At 41.1% G+C, this 13,573-nt stretch overlaps 1 protein-coding gene across 6 annotated transcripts in view; it reads left to right on the top strand.

Annotated features, from left to right (window-relative positions):
* Window positions 1-12,141, top strand: part of STAG2 (stromal antigen 2) — a 151,845-nt gene extending 139,704 nt beyond the window's left edge. For all 6 annotated transcript variants that reach the window (XM_039489619.1, XM_039489621.1, XM_039489623.1 and 3 more), the window contains 3 exons: window positions 2,556-2,682; window positions 6,877-6,954; window positions 10,251-12,141. In XM_039489619.1, the coding sequence (XP_039345553.1) occupies window positions 2,556-2,682; window positions 6,877-6,954; window positions 10,251-10,274 (229 nt within the window). In that variant the 3' untranslated portion in view covers window positions 10,275-12,141. The remainder of the gene's footprint in view (window positions 1-2,555; window positions 2,683-6,876; window positions 6,955-10,250) is intronic.
* Window positions 12,142-13,573: the final 1,432 nt, after the last annotated feature.

Raw genomic sequence — 13,573 nt, 5'->3', positions numbered from 1 at the left:
GACTGGAAAGAGGGATATCTCATCAAAAGATGAACAGGCAGGTTTCGGCAGAACAGATCATGACGGACCCATAGCAAACGCTCCGCATCATAGTCGAGCAGTCACATCAACTTTGTTGACTATGAGCACTATGGCATCCCAGCAAAGGTGGTCAACCTGATCAAGAATTCACATACACTGTAGAGTGATCCATGGAGGAGTCAGACAAGGATGCTTGTTGTCACCACTTCTCTTTCTAATGGAATCCAATGGTCATTGTGGACCCAGCTTGATGACCTGGACTTTCATCACAGGTTGGCCTCAACATCCACAAGGACAAGACCAAGATCTGGAAGAAGTGCAGTCCTTCACCTACCTAGGTAGCATCACATCAAAGTAAGGATTGGTAAGGCAAGAGCAGCCTTCTTACAGCTCAAGAACATCTGGAGCTCCAGAGAGCTGTCTTTGGCAGAAATCAGTCTTACTGTATGGAGCTGAAACCTGGAGGACAACCAAAACAACCACCAGGAAGATCCAGACCTTCATTAATAGCTGCCTCAGAAGGATTCTCCAGATCCGCTGGCCAGACACCATCAGTAACATCCACCTCTTGGAGAGGACCCATCAACTCCCAGCAGTGGAAGAAATTAGAAGGAGAAGGTGGGGCTGGATAGGACATAACCAACATCACCAGACAGGCACTGCAGTGGAACCCTTCAGGTTGATAGCAAAAAATGGGCTATACCTGGAACCAGCTGCATGAATGATGAATGAATGATTTCCATCATGGTGGCTAATTACTTTGGACAAGTGAGTTCTAGAGATCATCAAAGAAGGATACTCCATTCCATTCCTATCTATCCCACACACCCTCCATCCCTCTTCAGGGACCCTTCTCATGAACACATTCTACGAGAAGAAATAAACCGCCTTCTGTAACTGGTAGCCATACTACTGGTCCCATCCCAGCGCAGAGGGAAGTGCTTTTACTCCCACTATTTTCAGATCCAAAAGAAATCTGGCAGAGTGGTGACTGATTCTAGACCTTCAAAACTTTAACAGTTTGTCAAACTGCAATGCTTCAAGATACAACCCTGTCCACCATTATCCCAGCACTGGAACAGGGGGACTGGTTCTTGGCCCTTGACCTCCAAGACATATACTTCCACATCACAATACACGCTGCCCATAGACCGTTCCTCCGATTCATCCTGGGGACCAATCACTGTTGATACAAAGTACTGCCCTTCAGACTTTCTACAGCCCCCTGAGCGTTCTCCAAAGTCGTGGCGGTAGTGGCCACATACCTGTGCAAACGGGACATTGTTGTATTTCCATACTTAGACACCTGTCTCCTTAAGGCCTCATCCAAACCTGATGCTTTTCACACCATACGACTGACCAGCCTTTCTCAAGCCTTGGCCTTTGCATAAGCCTGGCGGAATCTACAGTGATACTGGTGCAACACTTGGAATTTATTGGGGCACAATTGGATGGCATAAAAGCCAGAGCGTTGCCTCACAGATTTTCATCAGTACTCGATCTCATATCCACAGTGAGAACTTGCCCTCATATCTCAGCCAAGACATGTCTCCAGCTACTTGGCCACATGGCAGCAGCTACTTTTCATAGTAAACTATGCAAGGTTACACATGCGCTGTCTCCAGACATGGCCACGTACAGTGTATGTACCTCACAGACACAACCCTCACAAGCTCCTGTCCTTGCCCATCAAGGTCAAGAACTCACCTAATTGACGCCTCCTTAATTGGTTGGGAAGCGCACCATCAGAACTATACGATGCAGGGCAGATGGTTCTTTACCAGATCTACCCTGCACTTCAGTCTCTCAGTGTGATGGGTATTGCTGTTAGCATTGCCATTTGGTACCAAAAGGATGGTTGATAAGATAATTGACTGTAAATGGTGCCCTTTGTGTAATGGAAAGATGTACATGGTGGCCCTGGTTACAGATTCTTCATCTGTCACAGAGGGGCTCTTTTTCAATCACTTTCAGCTTGAGAGCTCAAAAGAACTGAGAATCTAGTCTCTGATCCTTCCTGAGGGAGAAGATCCTCAGAGTATCTCAAGGAGACTTGCCCTTGGAGAAGGTGGTTCTGTTCCTTTATGTGGTAAAGTAAAACAAAAGTCGGGTTTCATTAAGATCTCGGATCCAAATAAAAAAGTCCAGTCAATTTAAGCACCTCAGACTGTGAAAAGAGTAACAACAGTCGTTCCTTTGAGTCATATAAATTGGCCATGAGTCCGATATTTTCTGAGATCTGTTATGTTCGCACACCAATAGTGCTGAGGAAGATGATGGTGTACAGCAAATCTTGTAATTGTTTCCAGTCTCCTCTCTTCATATGAAATAAAAAGAGAGCTTTTTTCATGGGCTGGGCCTGGTTTTGTCGTTCAGGTTCAGCGAAGATAACCAAACTCTCACTTCCTTTCTTTAGTACCATCACTCTTCTTTACAATTGTAATTCATATCTAGGGTTTTCTAATGTGTTTTTATTTTTTATTTTGAGTAGCTCAGATCCAGTGCGAAATAAATCTTTCTTCTTATTTCTTCAGTCGGCGTGGTACAAGCCTGATGGAAGATGATGAGGAGCCGATTGTTGAAGATGTGATGATGTCATCAGAAGGGCGAATCGAAGACCTAAATGAAGGCATGGATTTTGACACCATGGACATAGACTTGGTAAGAAAATTTTATGATTTTTTTTTTAAATTTAAGTCTGCTATTATTTCAGTATTAGCTAAAGCCAGTGATTCTTCTTAAATAAACTTATTTTCTTTGCATCACAGAACAATTAGTGGTCATGTGTTTTTTTTTGTTTTTTGTTTTGTTTTTTTTAAACCTGAAGGTGGTTTTAACAGTTTTGGCAGAGATGTTAAAGATGTAAAGATATTAGCAGCACAGTTCCTTTTTTTATTATTCAAAGTTCCTCTTCACATTGTGGTTCCTGTGGGTATTCAGTACAGCGTGCACATACATTCCTAGTGGCTGGGATTAGAAACTCTTCAATAACCCAGTGCATGGCTGTTGTCGCTGCCTCTCTCCGCCACCGTCAGGTACACGTTTTCCGTATCTAGACAATTGGCTCATTCGAGGGACCACCGGCGCCCAAGTTACCAGTCATGTGGGCGTCGACAAGGATCTATTCCTGCGTCTAGGCCAGATGATCCATATACAGAAATCCGCTCTGATTCCCACACAGGGAATAGAATTCATTGGAGCCATCCTGGACTTCAGTCTCGCCAGAGCCTGCTTACCTCAGCCTCGGTTTCACGCGATGGTAACAATTATACAAGGTCTACGGACCTTCCCGACAACTTTGGCTCGCACTTGCCTAGGTTTCCTGGGTCACATGGCTGCCTGCACGTTCGTAACCAATCGTGCCAGGCTTCACCTCCGTCCATCTCAATCGTGGCTCACCTCGGGGTGCCACCCGGATGGAGACAGCATAGTCAGGGTCGCCCCAATCCCCCCGAGCGGCCCAGGCTCCCCCGACTGGGGGTCGACGCCCTCCCTGGTGGGTGCAGGGGTGCTACTCCATCCACCTCACTCCTCGGTGTCCCTCACAACGGACGCCCCATCTCTCGACTGGGGGGCTCACCTGGGTCAGTTTCGCACTCTCAGCCTTCGGTCGGCTCCAGAGCTGGCCTTGCACATCGATGTCCGGAAGCTGAGAGCAGTCTGCCTTGCGTACCAGGCGTTTCAGCAGCACCTGCAAGGGCGTTGTGTCTCGGTGTTCACACTCAACACAACGGCTATGTGTTACATAAACACGCACGGAGGAGCACGGTCCTCCCCTCTTTGCAGGGAGCTATCCAACTCTGGACTTCTGCACAGCCCAATCGATAGACCTGGTAACGTCCTTTCTTCCAGGGGTCCGGATCACTCTGGCGGATCGCCACAGCAGATCCTTCCGGTTTCTCAAGTGGTCGATTCCTCCGGACGTTATACATTCCGTTTTTCCGGAAGTGGGGCTTTCCCCGCATAGTCCTCTTCGCTCTCGTGAGAACGGAAAGAGAGAGGCAAGTTCTGCTCATTCCAAGACCTCTCCTTGGGCTCGATCTTGGAGGCTTTCTAATGCCATGGACGAGCCGTCTGCTGTACGCTTTCCACCGTTCCCACTAGTTCAAGGTTCTGCTAAAACTCCGCAGGGACAGAGCGCTCCTTATCATGATCGCTCCAGCGTGACCCAAGCAGCACTGGTACACCATGTTGCTAGGCCTGTCGGTGGCCAATCTAATTCTCCTGCTTCTTTGCCCAAACCTCATAACGCAGGATCTCGGCAAACTTTACCACCCTGACCTACAATCCCTGCACCTCACAGCATGGCTGCTGTGTGGCTAAACTGATCCGAGTTACGTTGTTCTGCCTCGGTTCTACAGGATTCTCCTGGGTGGTAGGAAACCTTCCACTCCGTTAACGTATCTGGCCCGCCAAAACCTGGGTCTTCAACCTGGTTCTAACCAGTCTTATGGCTGCCCCATTCGATTGCTACTGACAACATGCTCGCTGGTGTACCTGTCCTGAAAGACAGTTTTTCCTTGTAGCCTTTGCATCGTCCAGACAAGTCTCCGAGCTTCAGGCTCTCATGGTGAACCCATGGTATACTGTGTTTCTCAAGGGCACGGTGCAGTTGTGACCACGTCCGGCCTTCCTCCCCAAAGGTGCTGTCAACCTTTCATATCAACCAGCTTCCTTCCGGTCTTCTCTCCGCAGCTGCACTCGTCGCGAGGGGAGCACATTTGCCCTCCCTAGACGTCCGTAGGGCGCTCGCATTCTATCTCGAGCGAACAAAGCCCTTTCGTAACGCCCCACCTCTTTGTCGTACTGGCAGACCGGACGAAGGGCCTACCTGTCTCCTCCCAGAGGATTTCATCTTGGGTGATGTCGTGCATCCGCACCTCCTCTGACTTGGCCCATGTTCCATCGAGCCACCTTACTGCACATTCCACCAGGGCTCAGGCTTCTTCTGCTGCCTTCCTGGCTCTCTTCCCCTTCCAGGGGATAGGTCGTGCAACTACCTGGTCCTCGGTCCGTACCTTTGCCTCATTGGTTCGACAGTCTAGAGATGATGCAGCCCTTGGCTCAGCAGTTTTGCATTCTGCAACATCTCACTCCGACCCCACCACCTACGTAAGGCTTGGGAATCACCTAACTGGAATGCATATGAGCAATCACTCGAAGAAGAAAAGACGGTTACTCACCATTGTAACTGTTGTTCTTCGAGATGTGTTGCTCATATCAATTCCAGACCCGCCCTCCTTCCCCACTGTCGGAGTAGCCGGCAAGAAGGAACTGAGGAGCGGATGGGTCGGCAGGGGTATATATTCAGCGCCATAGCGACGCCACTCCAGGGGGCGCCCAGCCGACCCACCGAGTGTTGCTAGGGTAAAAATCTTCCGACGAACGTGCACGCAGCGCGCACACACCTAACTGGAATGCATATGAGCAACACATCTCGAAGAACAACAGTTACAACGGTGAGTAACCGTCTTTTTCCTGGTCCCCATACAAATCCAGGCTACGAATCAACCTATTCGCGCTTTGGGTGGTTCACAAAGTATGCAAGACACTTCTAGCCATTATTTGGATCTCATGCATGCAGGTCAAGAATAGACAATAGCATCACCATCTACTATATAAAGAAGCAGGGAGGAGTGAGACTTATCCCAATCTGCAGAGAAGCAGTCTAGCTCTGGAATTGGTGCCTTACACATCAGGTCACACTCCTGGTAGCACACGTTCAGCAGTAATGAATTCCCTGACAGACTGCCTCAGCAGGCGCTTCCACGCAGATTCACGAATGGGAACTCTACCCATTTATAGTGCAGCACATCTTTCAGTAGTAGGGCAGGAGGAGAAGGGGGATTTCATCTTGGGATCTTCTTTGCAACCTAACAGAACAAGGACTGCCCAGCACACTGCTCCCAGACTGCCCAAGACCTCAACTCCAGATGGGCCGCCACCTTGGTACAAGGGTCAGATCCACTGATGTTTGCCTTCACTCCCATTCCCCTATTGCCTCCCATACTCAGGAACATTGAGCTCAACTGGGCAAGTGATCCTGATAACTTGCTGATGGCCAAGGCATTGGTAGCCGCGTTACAGGGAATATCCCCCTCAGAGATGTATAGATCAGCTACTTGTGGCTTCATACACACCTTCACCAGGCATACTATGGTTCAATTTTCAGCTGGAGACACCTTCTTTAGTACAATATACTTCCTCTCACCTTCCTCCTCAACAAGCACTGCTTGGGAGTCACCTGTAGTGGATATCCATAGGAACCAGCACGTGAAGAAGAAAGGAAAGTTACTTTATAGTAAGTGGAGTTGTCCGAGATGTGTGGTCCCTGTGGTTAGTCACAACCCACCCTGCTTTCCCCTCTGCTCCGGTCATCTTGTGATTCATGATAGTTCAGAACTAGTGAAGTGGTTGGTCCATGCCACCCATTATGTCTTCGGTTGGGAGCATGAGGAAATGCAGGCATGAACCAACAGATGCTGCTGTTGAAGACTTCCCAATCCTGGGCATACAGAGTGCATGCACATCCAAGAGTGATGACCCATAGGGACCATGCATCTCAAAGAATTCCAGTTCAAGAAATAAAGGAAGATTACTTTAAGTTTATTTTGTTGAGTTTGCATATGTTTTAAAATATTTTTTGGCACTTAATGTACAACTTGTTCAAACTGTCATACAAAAAGTAAAAAAGAAACTGTTATGCAGGAATAAAAATTAGTTTTTGTACATTTTTATGCTTTTAAAGTATGAATATCATCTGTGCTCCAAAATAAGTGATTCCTTTTTCCTGTACCTTTAATGTAACTTACTATTAACATATTTGATGACAGTTTGTTTGCTTGCTTATTTTAGCCACCATCAAAGAACAGGAGAGAGAGGACGGAGCTAAAACCAGATTTCTTTGACCCTGCTTCAATCATGGATGAATCAGTAGGTTTAATAAAAAGAGGGGGGAACTAAAAAGAATGTTAATTGTAAGATTAAATACATAATAAAACTGGGTGTGTAGTTGGAAAGGAATACCCAAGATTGTGGCAACTTAATCAAATACTAAGGAGTACTTTGTGATTATTTTGACAACTGGTATGTAGTTGATGAAACTGTCTTCTGCTGTAATTCTGTTTTGTAAAATTTTCAGATTTTTACTATGTAATATAAGATACTTCATATGATATCAGTAGTGGCTTTTTTCATGACAGGAAAAGTAATTAATGTAAACAATATTCATGAATTTCTAAGTAGGGATAACTGAAATACTACATTCTGGTGATACTAAGGTATTTCCAAGTTTCTGATTTTCCATGGTCTGAGTGTAATTCCCTGTGGTTAGGTCAAAAGCAAAATGATAAGAGGATTGTACTACTAATGTGGAAAGACATTTCTGTAGGAGCAGTTGGCAAAGATCCCTGTTCTGACTGAATGAGCCATTCACGTGATTTCACAGCCAGTTGTCAGCAATGGTTGGCTGGGGTCTCCTCACCAATCAAAATATGTGTCACTTACATCCTTTGTGCTACATAGATTACAGAATTTAAATAGGGGAGAAATGTTTAAATATGTTTCCCCTATTATCTGTAGTGGGCAGAGGCATTTTTTTTTAATTGAAAAAGCCTTAGCTGCACAGGCCACTAAAGCCTGTGATTCCCACTTGAACAGCTATTTTTCCCTTCCCTCACCCACTTTCTCTGCCGTCTCCAGCCTCCATATAAACTTGTCATCATAGCTGAATCAGGAACCTTTAATCAGCTCCTTTCATCAGTCACGTCCAGTTAAAAGTAGCCTGGTTATTAATTCTGTAATGAACCAACTGTCATTTTCAGCATTCTTTTAGTATTACAAAATTACATTGAGAATAACAAGCTACGGCACCCAAACAGCCAGGCTCTAGTAGGAAAGGGAAACAGGAGATGTTCTGTGGATCCAGGAAACCTTCATGGGGGCATGAGGAAGAAAAACGAAATTAGGAAAAAATCATTTGACATACATATAGTCAAAATTATAACGGGGTGGGGTTTATTTAGTGGAAGGATATGTAATATAAATTCCATTGAAGTTTTAAACCCCATCCCCCGCCCAATATCCATTTATCTGGCTCACATACATACTCCATATTAGCAGGAAGTCATTCCAGAATTTTCACTAAGGGCTTTTTTAATAGGATTTTGATGCTCTCCTCAGATAGCACCTGTTGGGAACACCAACCACACACTAAGCTTTATTTCAAATGTAAAATATAATGTCTTTCCATTAATTTTAGGTAGTGGAACTGTTGTAAACATCTTTTTCATCTTACTAAAATGTTAATGTTGTTCAGCCTGGTCACCAATTTCATCTTACACAGGGTTCATTACTCTGAATCCAGGGCCATTATACATTTCCAGTCCGATGGTTCTGACCTCAAAACTTACATCATAGCTTACATCTTTACCACAGGCTCACTTCTGCTGCCATCTGCCCCATTCTTTTACCCCATTCCTACTAAAACACTCTCACAGAGCATATACTTTTGCTGTGATTTTCACCTTCAATAGAGCTTAAATTTAAACATGCATCTGTACTTGCAGTTTATCAGCATTACCACATGATGGCAGCAGATGATAAATTACAGTACTGCAAGTGCATGCACCCAGAGCATATTCTGAGTCAAGTGAATGTGCAAGACAAAATGAATTAATCTGCTTAAATGTAAAGAAGAAAAATCTGTCTTGAACTGCTTATTTCAAAGATTTCAATGATTAATCCATACATAAACATCATTCAGGAATTGTATCACTCAATATTTAAAAAAACTAAGCCAATTACTCTGTCCAATTTTATAAACACACATTCCTCCTGGGTAGGGTTAGTGTAGGTTTCTTCATGGAATTGCTTGTACAGATCCCTCACTCTTGGAGTTTGTGCCTTTTGGTATAGACGCTGGACACATTAAAAAGCAATTAGGTTATGATGGATCCAAAATTTAGTTTATAAACAAGTCATGATAGTTCCCTGCGATCTCACTTGTTTTGTGGCACACACAGTGTCATTGGCACTTAGTGTATTTTTGTATGCCTTTTATAGTTTACTTCAGTTCCATGTTAATTGTTAGTGCCAAGGTCAACATTAAGAGTTGGTTTGATGCCAGAGAGAGGAGCAGGTGCACATCAGTATTGTATAAATTCTTGCTACAACAGGCTATGAAATTTTTTACAGAGTTGCACTGCACTATATTTTGATCCTCAAAGTCCTATACAAAGCAAAGGAGGAAAATGAACGCATCTGGATATTTTTGGTTGTCAGTCCTGGAACCTCCTTTTGATAGTTCAGGAAGCAGCTTGCCCTCCTTGATGTCAGATAAGTCTGAGCAGATTCTTCACCCAGATCCAGCTTTCTTTCACTTAATCATGTGGTCTCTCAAGTGAGGTTTTGTCTTTATTAGATTACTTACTAGTTGTATTTTTCTGAATACGTTGCCTTCATCATCAGTACCCACTGTTTAGTCTCTGTATCCTGGACAGCAACTGAGAGACAAGATGTCTTCTTTTATAATAAATGGAGATATACCTATCTCCTAGAGCTGGAAGGGACCTTGAAAGGTCATCAAGTCTAGCTCCCTGCCTTCACTAGCAGGACCAAGTACTGATTTTGTCCCTGATCCATAAGTGCCCCCCGGATTGAACTCTCAACCTTGGGTTTAGCAGGCCAGTGCTCAAACCACTAAGCTATCCCTCCCCCTTAATAGAGACAGTCTGTGCACCAGACCATACATTCATATAGGCCACTCCATCCAAGACTAACTGCTTTTTAACAGTTCTGAAGAACAAGATACTTGACTTCTGTTTTGGGCCTGAGAAATTGTCATCTTCAAAGAATTCCAGATTGTTAACTCATGGAAATACTAGCTAATTTTTACTTATTTAAATTCATAGAAATATGATTGAGTGTTATGCTGTTTCTTATGATAGACATATATTTCAATTTTTTTGAGGATCCACTAATAAATAGATATGAGATGTATTGTTTCCATACTACAGACTTGGTAATATCCTCTTCATTTTTGCTAATTTTGGATCGAGGAGAGGATAGAACATTTAAAATAGATTGGAACATTTGTATGCGTCTTGGTGTGATGTAATCTTAGTAGTACATTCTGTGTCTTGTTCTTTACATTTAAGTTAGAATTTGTAGAAAAATATAAATTGACTAGCAGGCCACTTTTAATATGTAAAATTTTTCTTTTGTTTTAGGTTCTTGGAGTGTCAATGTTTTAATACCAGATCAGCAAATAAATCCATGATGAAGTCATTTTCTAAGTGGAAGAGGAAGTTTTTAAATACAAAATTGTGGTAGATACAGTGAAATTCTGAACAGATTTTTCTCTAAGGAGAATGACATGCTTTCAAGATCAAGTGCATTGAAGGGGCAGTTTTGTTTGCCTGAAAAATGAAATGTAAAGGACAAGTAAACAGTTTGAGGATAAGCTACAGTTTTTGTTGAAAAACCAATATTTTATGTGTTAGTTTATTTCCGAATCATAAGAAGTATTCCACATTTGTTTTAATCTAACATTCTGAGAGGTGCTTGGTACAGATTTGAGCTCCTCTTTTTTTTTTACATTTATTGGGTGTACTAAATAATCATGAGCTCTGCTGGGTTTGTTTACATACATGAACTGAAATGACAGATGGATTGATTTTTCTACAATTGTAAAACCAGCAGAGTTTTGGCATTTTAAATTAAATGCTTAATCTGCGTCAAGAGAAGCTTTGTTTTAGTTAAGATAATCATGGAGAAGAGTAAGCTTAAATGCAGAATGTTATCAATTTTTTCATCTAAAATATTTTTTAAACCCAAAAGCTTCATTCTAGCCTTCTCAGAACTGCCAGAGAGTAACATAATTCAGTCATGCTCGCCCCATTATCAACCCTGAAAGTTTGCTTGTCCTTTAAGAAAAATGTAATGTTGTGAAATTCCTTCCAGTAGTGCCACTGTATTTTGTCTCCAAATAAAAGAAGCTTATTGTAGTATGTTTGCAGAAAAATTCTAAACAAAAATTATACAGCTTATTAGAGTGTGGGAATAGGGATCTAAATTTTAAATAAAATTATATATATATATAAATTGGTGCTGATTTTATAATTGCGCAGTTTGTTTAGTTTTTTCTTACTTTTAAATTCCAACTTAAAATTATGAGGTTTCAGAAATATATTGAAAGTTTAACAATGTTTAAAAATAGAAAAGCATGAGAATTCATGCTTTAAAAATGATTTTTAAATTTGTATTTTATATTGTTTTATCTATCTGTCTTTGCAAGCAGTCTTCAGGTTAAAGATACTTCTAACAGGTTACAGTACATTTCCTCTGTATGTAAATTAGATTGGATAATAGAAATTCATAAACCACCCCATAATATTCTTTGAAAGCTAAGCTTTAAACTTCATTTTTTGTCCTTTCACAAATAAATTAAATCAGTTTAAAACAGAAAGTGGATCTATGCCATTTTGACATCAACTTATTTTGCAAGGCTTAGGCAGCTAGACATCATTTTAAAGGAAATATTAACTTATATTACATATGTATATTTTTTGTCAGTTGTCTCTCAGTTCTTGAGGTATATTATTTTAATCATTCCATGCCTTAATACGCTTGCAATACAAGAATTTCCCCAAATGGGTGAACACAAAAAGGCTTCCTGTTTTTTAGATTCAGAAATTAAACATTGGGCTGTGGTAGCCAAAAACCATAGATTATCTAAAGGATCATGATAAAATGTAATTATTTTACTAAGTCATGGGATAACCATATACTCAAAACCAGATCTGCCTAACTCATTTTACATAAATAAATATTCTCATTTCTAAAAGTACTGCCTATATTGTTTTTCACACCACTGCATTTAATAGAACTGCTGAGAGGACTGTATATATGATTTTAAACTTAAATTGATTTTTTCTTACTCTTGAACGAGTGTTTCTTTGTGAAAGCAGTTCTTACAGCTTTATGTTTTCAACCAGCTAAAATGTTTTATATATTTACCTTAACCTGTTGTCCTCCACATTCTATTGTCCTAATTGTACTGTTTTCTGATTTGTATTTATGTCTTGAGACAGTAACTTTTTGAATAAAAATAAACCTACAGTATGTTGTATGTTTGATCTTTTTAAATCAGGGGGTAGGGAAGGACGTTGAAAATAAGGATGTGAGTGATGCAAATGTTATGTTTATAGAAATTAAATCTTTTTCCATGTCTTTTAAGTGTTTGTCTCAGAGTTGAGATAATGTATGGAAAACTGCACTGTTTTATATTTGTAATAAATTGTACAAGTTTTTAAAATGTGAATAAAGCACTAATTGGGTTAATAATTTAAAGTAGAAAAGTTATGCAATCATGATTGTTTTAAATATTATTTAATTTGGGATAAACTTGTTATACAAATCTTTAGCAGTGTAAATACAAAGAAATCTTTTAAAGAGGGTAGTACCTGAAAATAAAATTTAAGATTTGTACAATACTCTTGTATGCCAGGAAATCAATGGCTAATTGGTTTAAAAAAAAATTCAAGTGTGACAGTAGCTGCTCTGTAGCATTTCTGTTCTTAAGGATATGTCGGTCTTTTCTTCTACTAACTGACCTTGTCTAACAACTGCTGTGTTAATTCAGATACTGGAAGTGGGTGAAAATGGATCAAATTGAGCAGTAATTTACACAAGTTGGCATGTGATTAAAGGTGATGATTCTTTTTATTGTGAGCAATAGCTCAGGGCTCAGCACTCTCCATTTGTCGCACACAAACATCCTGACTCCTGGTACGATAAGTTAAACAATTAAAGTTTAATTGTTAAGAGAAAGAAACAGCAAGGAAAGTTAAAATGTACTAAAAATGAACGTCAGAAAACAAACATACACAAAGCTTTTTCCTATCTTTTTTTTAAAAGGTCTGATTTGGCAAGGCCTCCCTCCTTCTCTACTTGACCTGTCATTGCAAATAAATGGTTGTTTAAAATGTTGTTGATATATTACTAAGCATTAGAAGTATATGACTCTAAATGTTCCCATTATCCTTATAAATGTTCTGACCTTTTCTAAATCTTGTTAAACATTTGGCCTAAATGATACCTTGTGACATTTGTGCATGTTGTAGAAGGTATTTTCATTCACTGCCAACTTCTTGTACTATGGAAGGGGGTAAATAACTTACTTTTTACCGTCTTAGTGTACCATTCATTATTTTGTATACCTTTTATCATGTCTCCTCAAAACTGAAAAGTCCCAATCTTTTCAGTCCCCTTACTTATGGAAGTCCTTTTCAGTTCTCTAATAATGGAGCACAAGTTTTCATAGAGCTGCCAACAGTTGCCAATGTCTTTTTCCCTCTTTGAATTTTGAGTTAAACTAGAGCCTGGTAAAGTGTGTAAACTCAAATGACTCCTATCAATATGCATTACCCCATCTGCCATATGTTACTTATTAACGTAGCTTGCCAGATCCCTCTGAAGTTTCTCGTGGTAGTCCTTGGTCATGATTTATCTAACTTTATGTCCTTTGCAGATTTTGCCACTTCACTGCTCT

This window comes from Mauremys reevesii, linkage group 9 (assembly GCF_016161935.1).
Source record: "Mauremys reevesii isolate NIE-2019 linkage group 9, ASM1616193v1, whole genome shotgun sequence".
Classification (NCBI taxonomy): Eukaryota; Metazoa; Chordata; order Testudines; family Geoemydidae; genus Mauremys; species Mauremys reevesii.
Note: the sequence above shows the minus strand (reverse complement) of the source record. Positions and strands in the feature narration are given on the sequence as shown.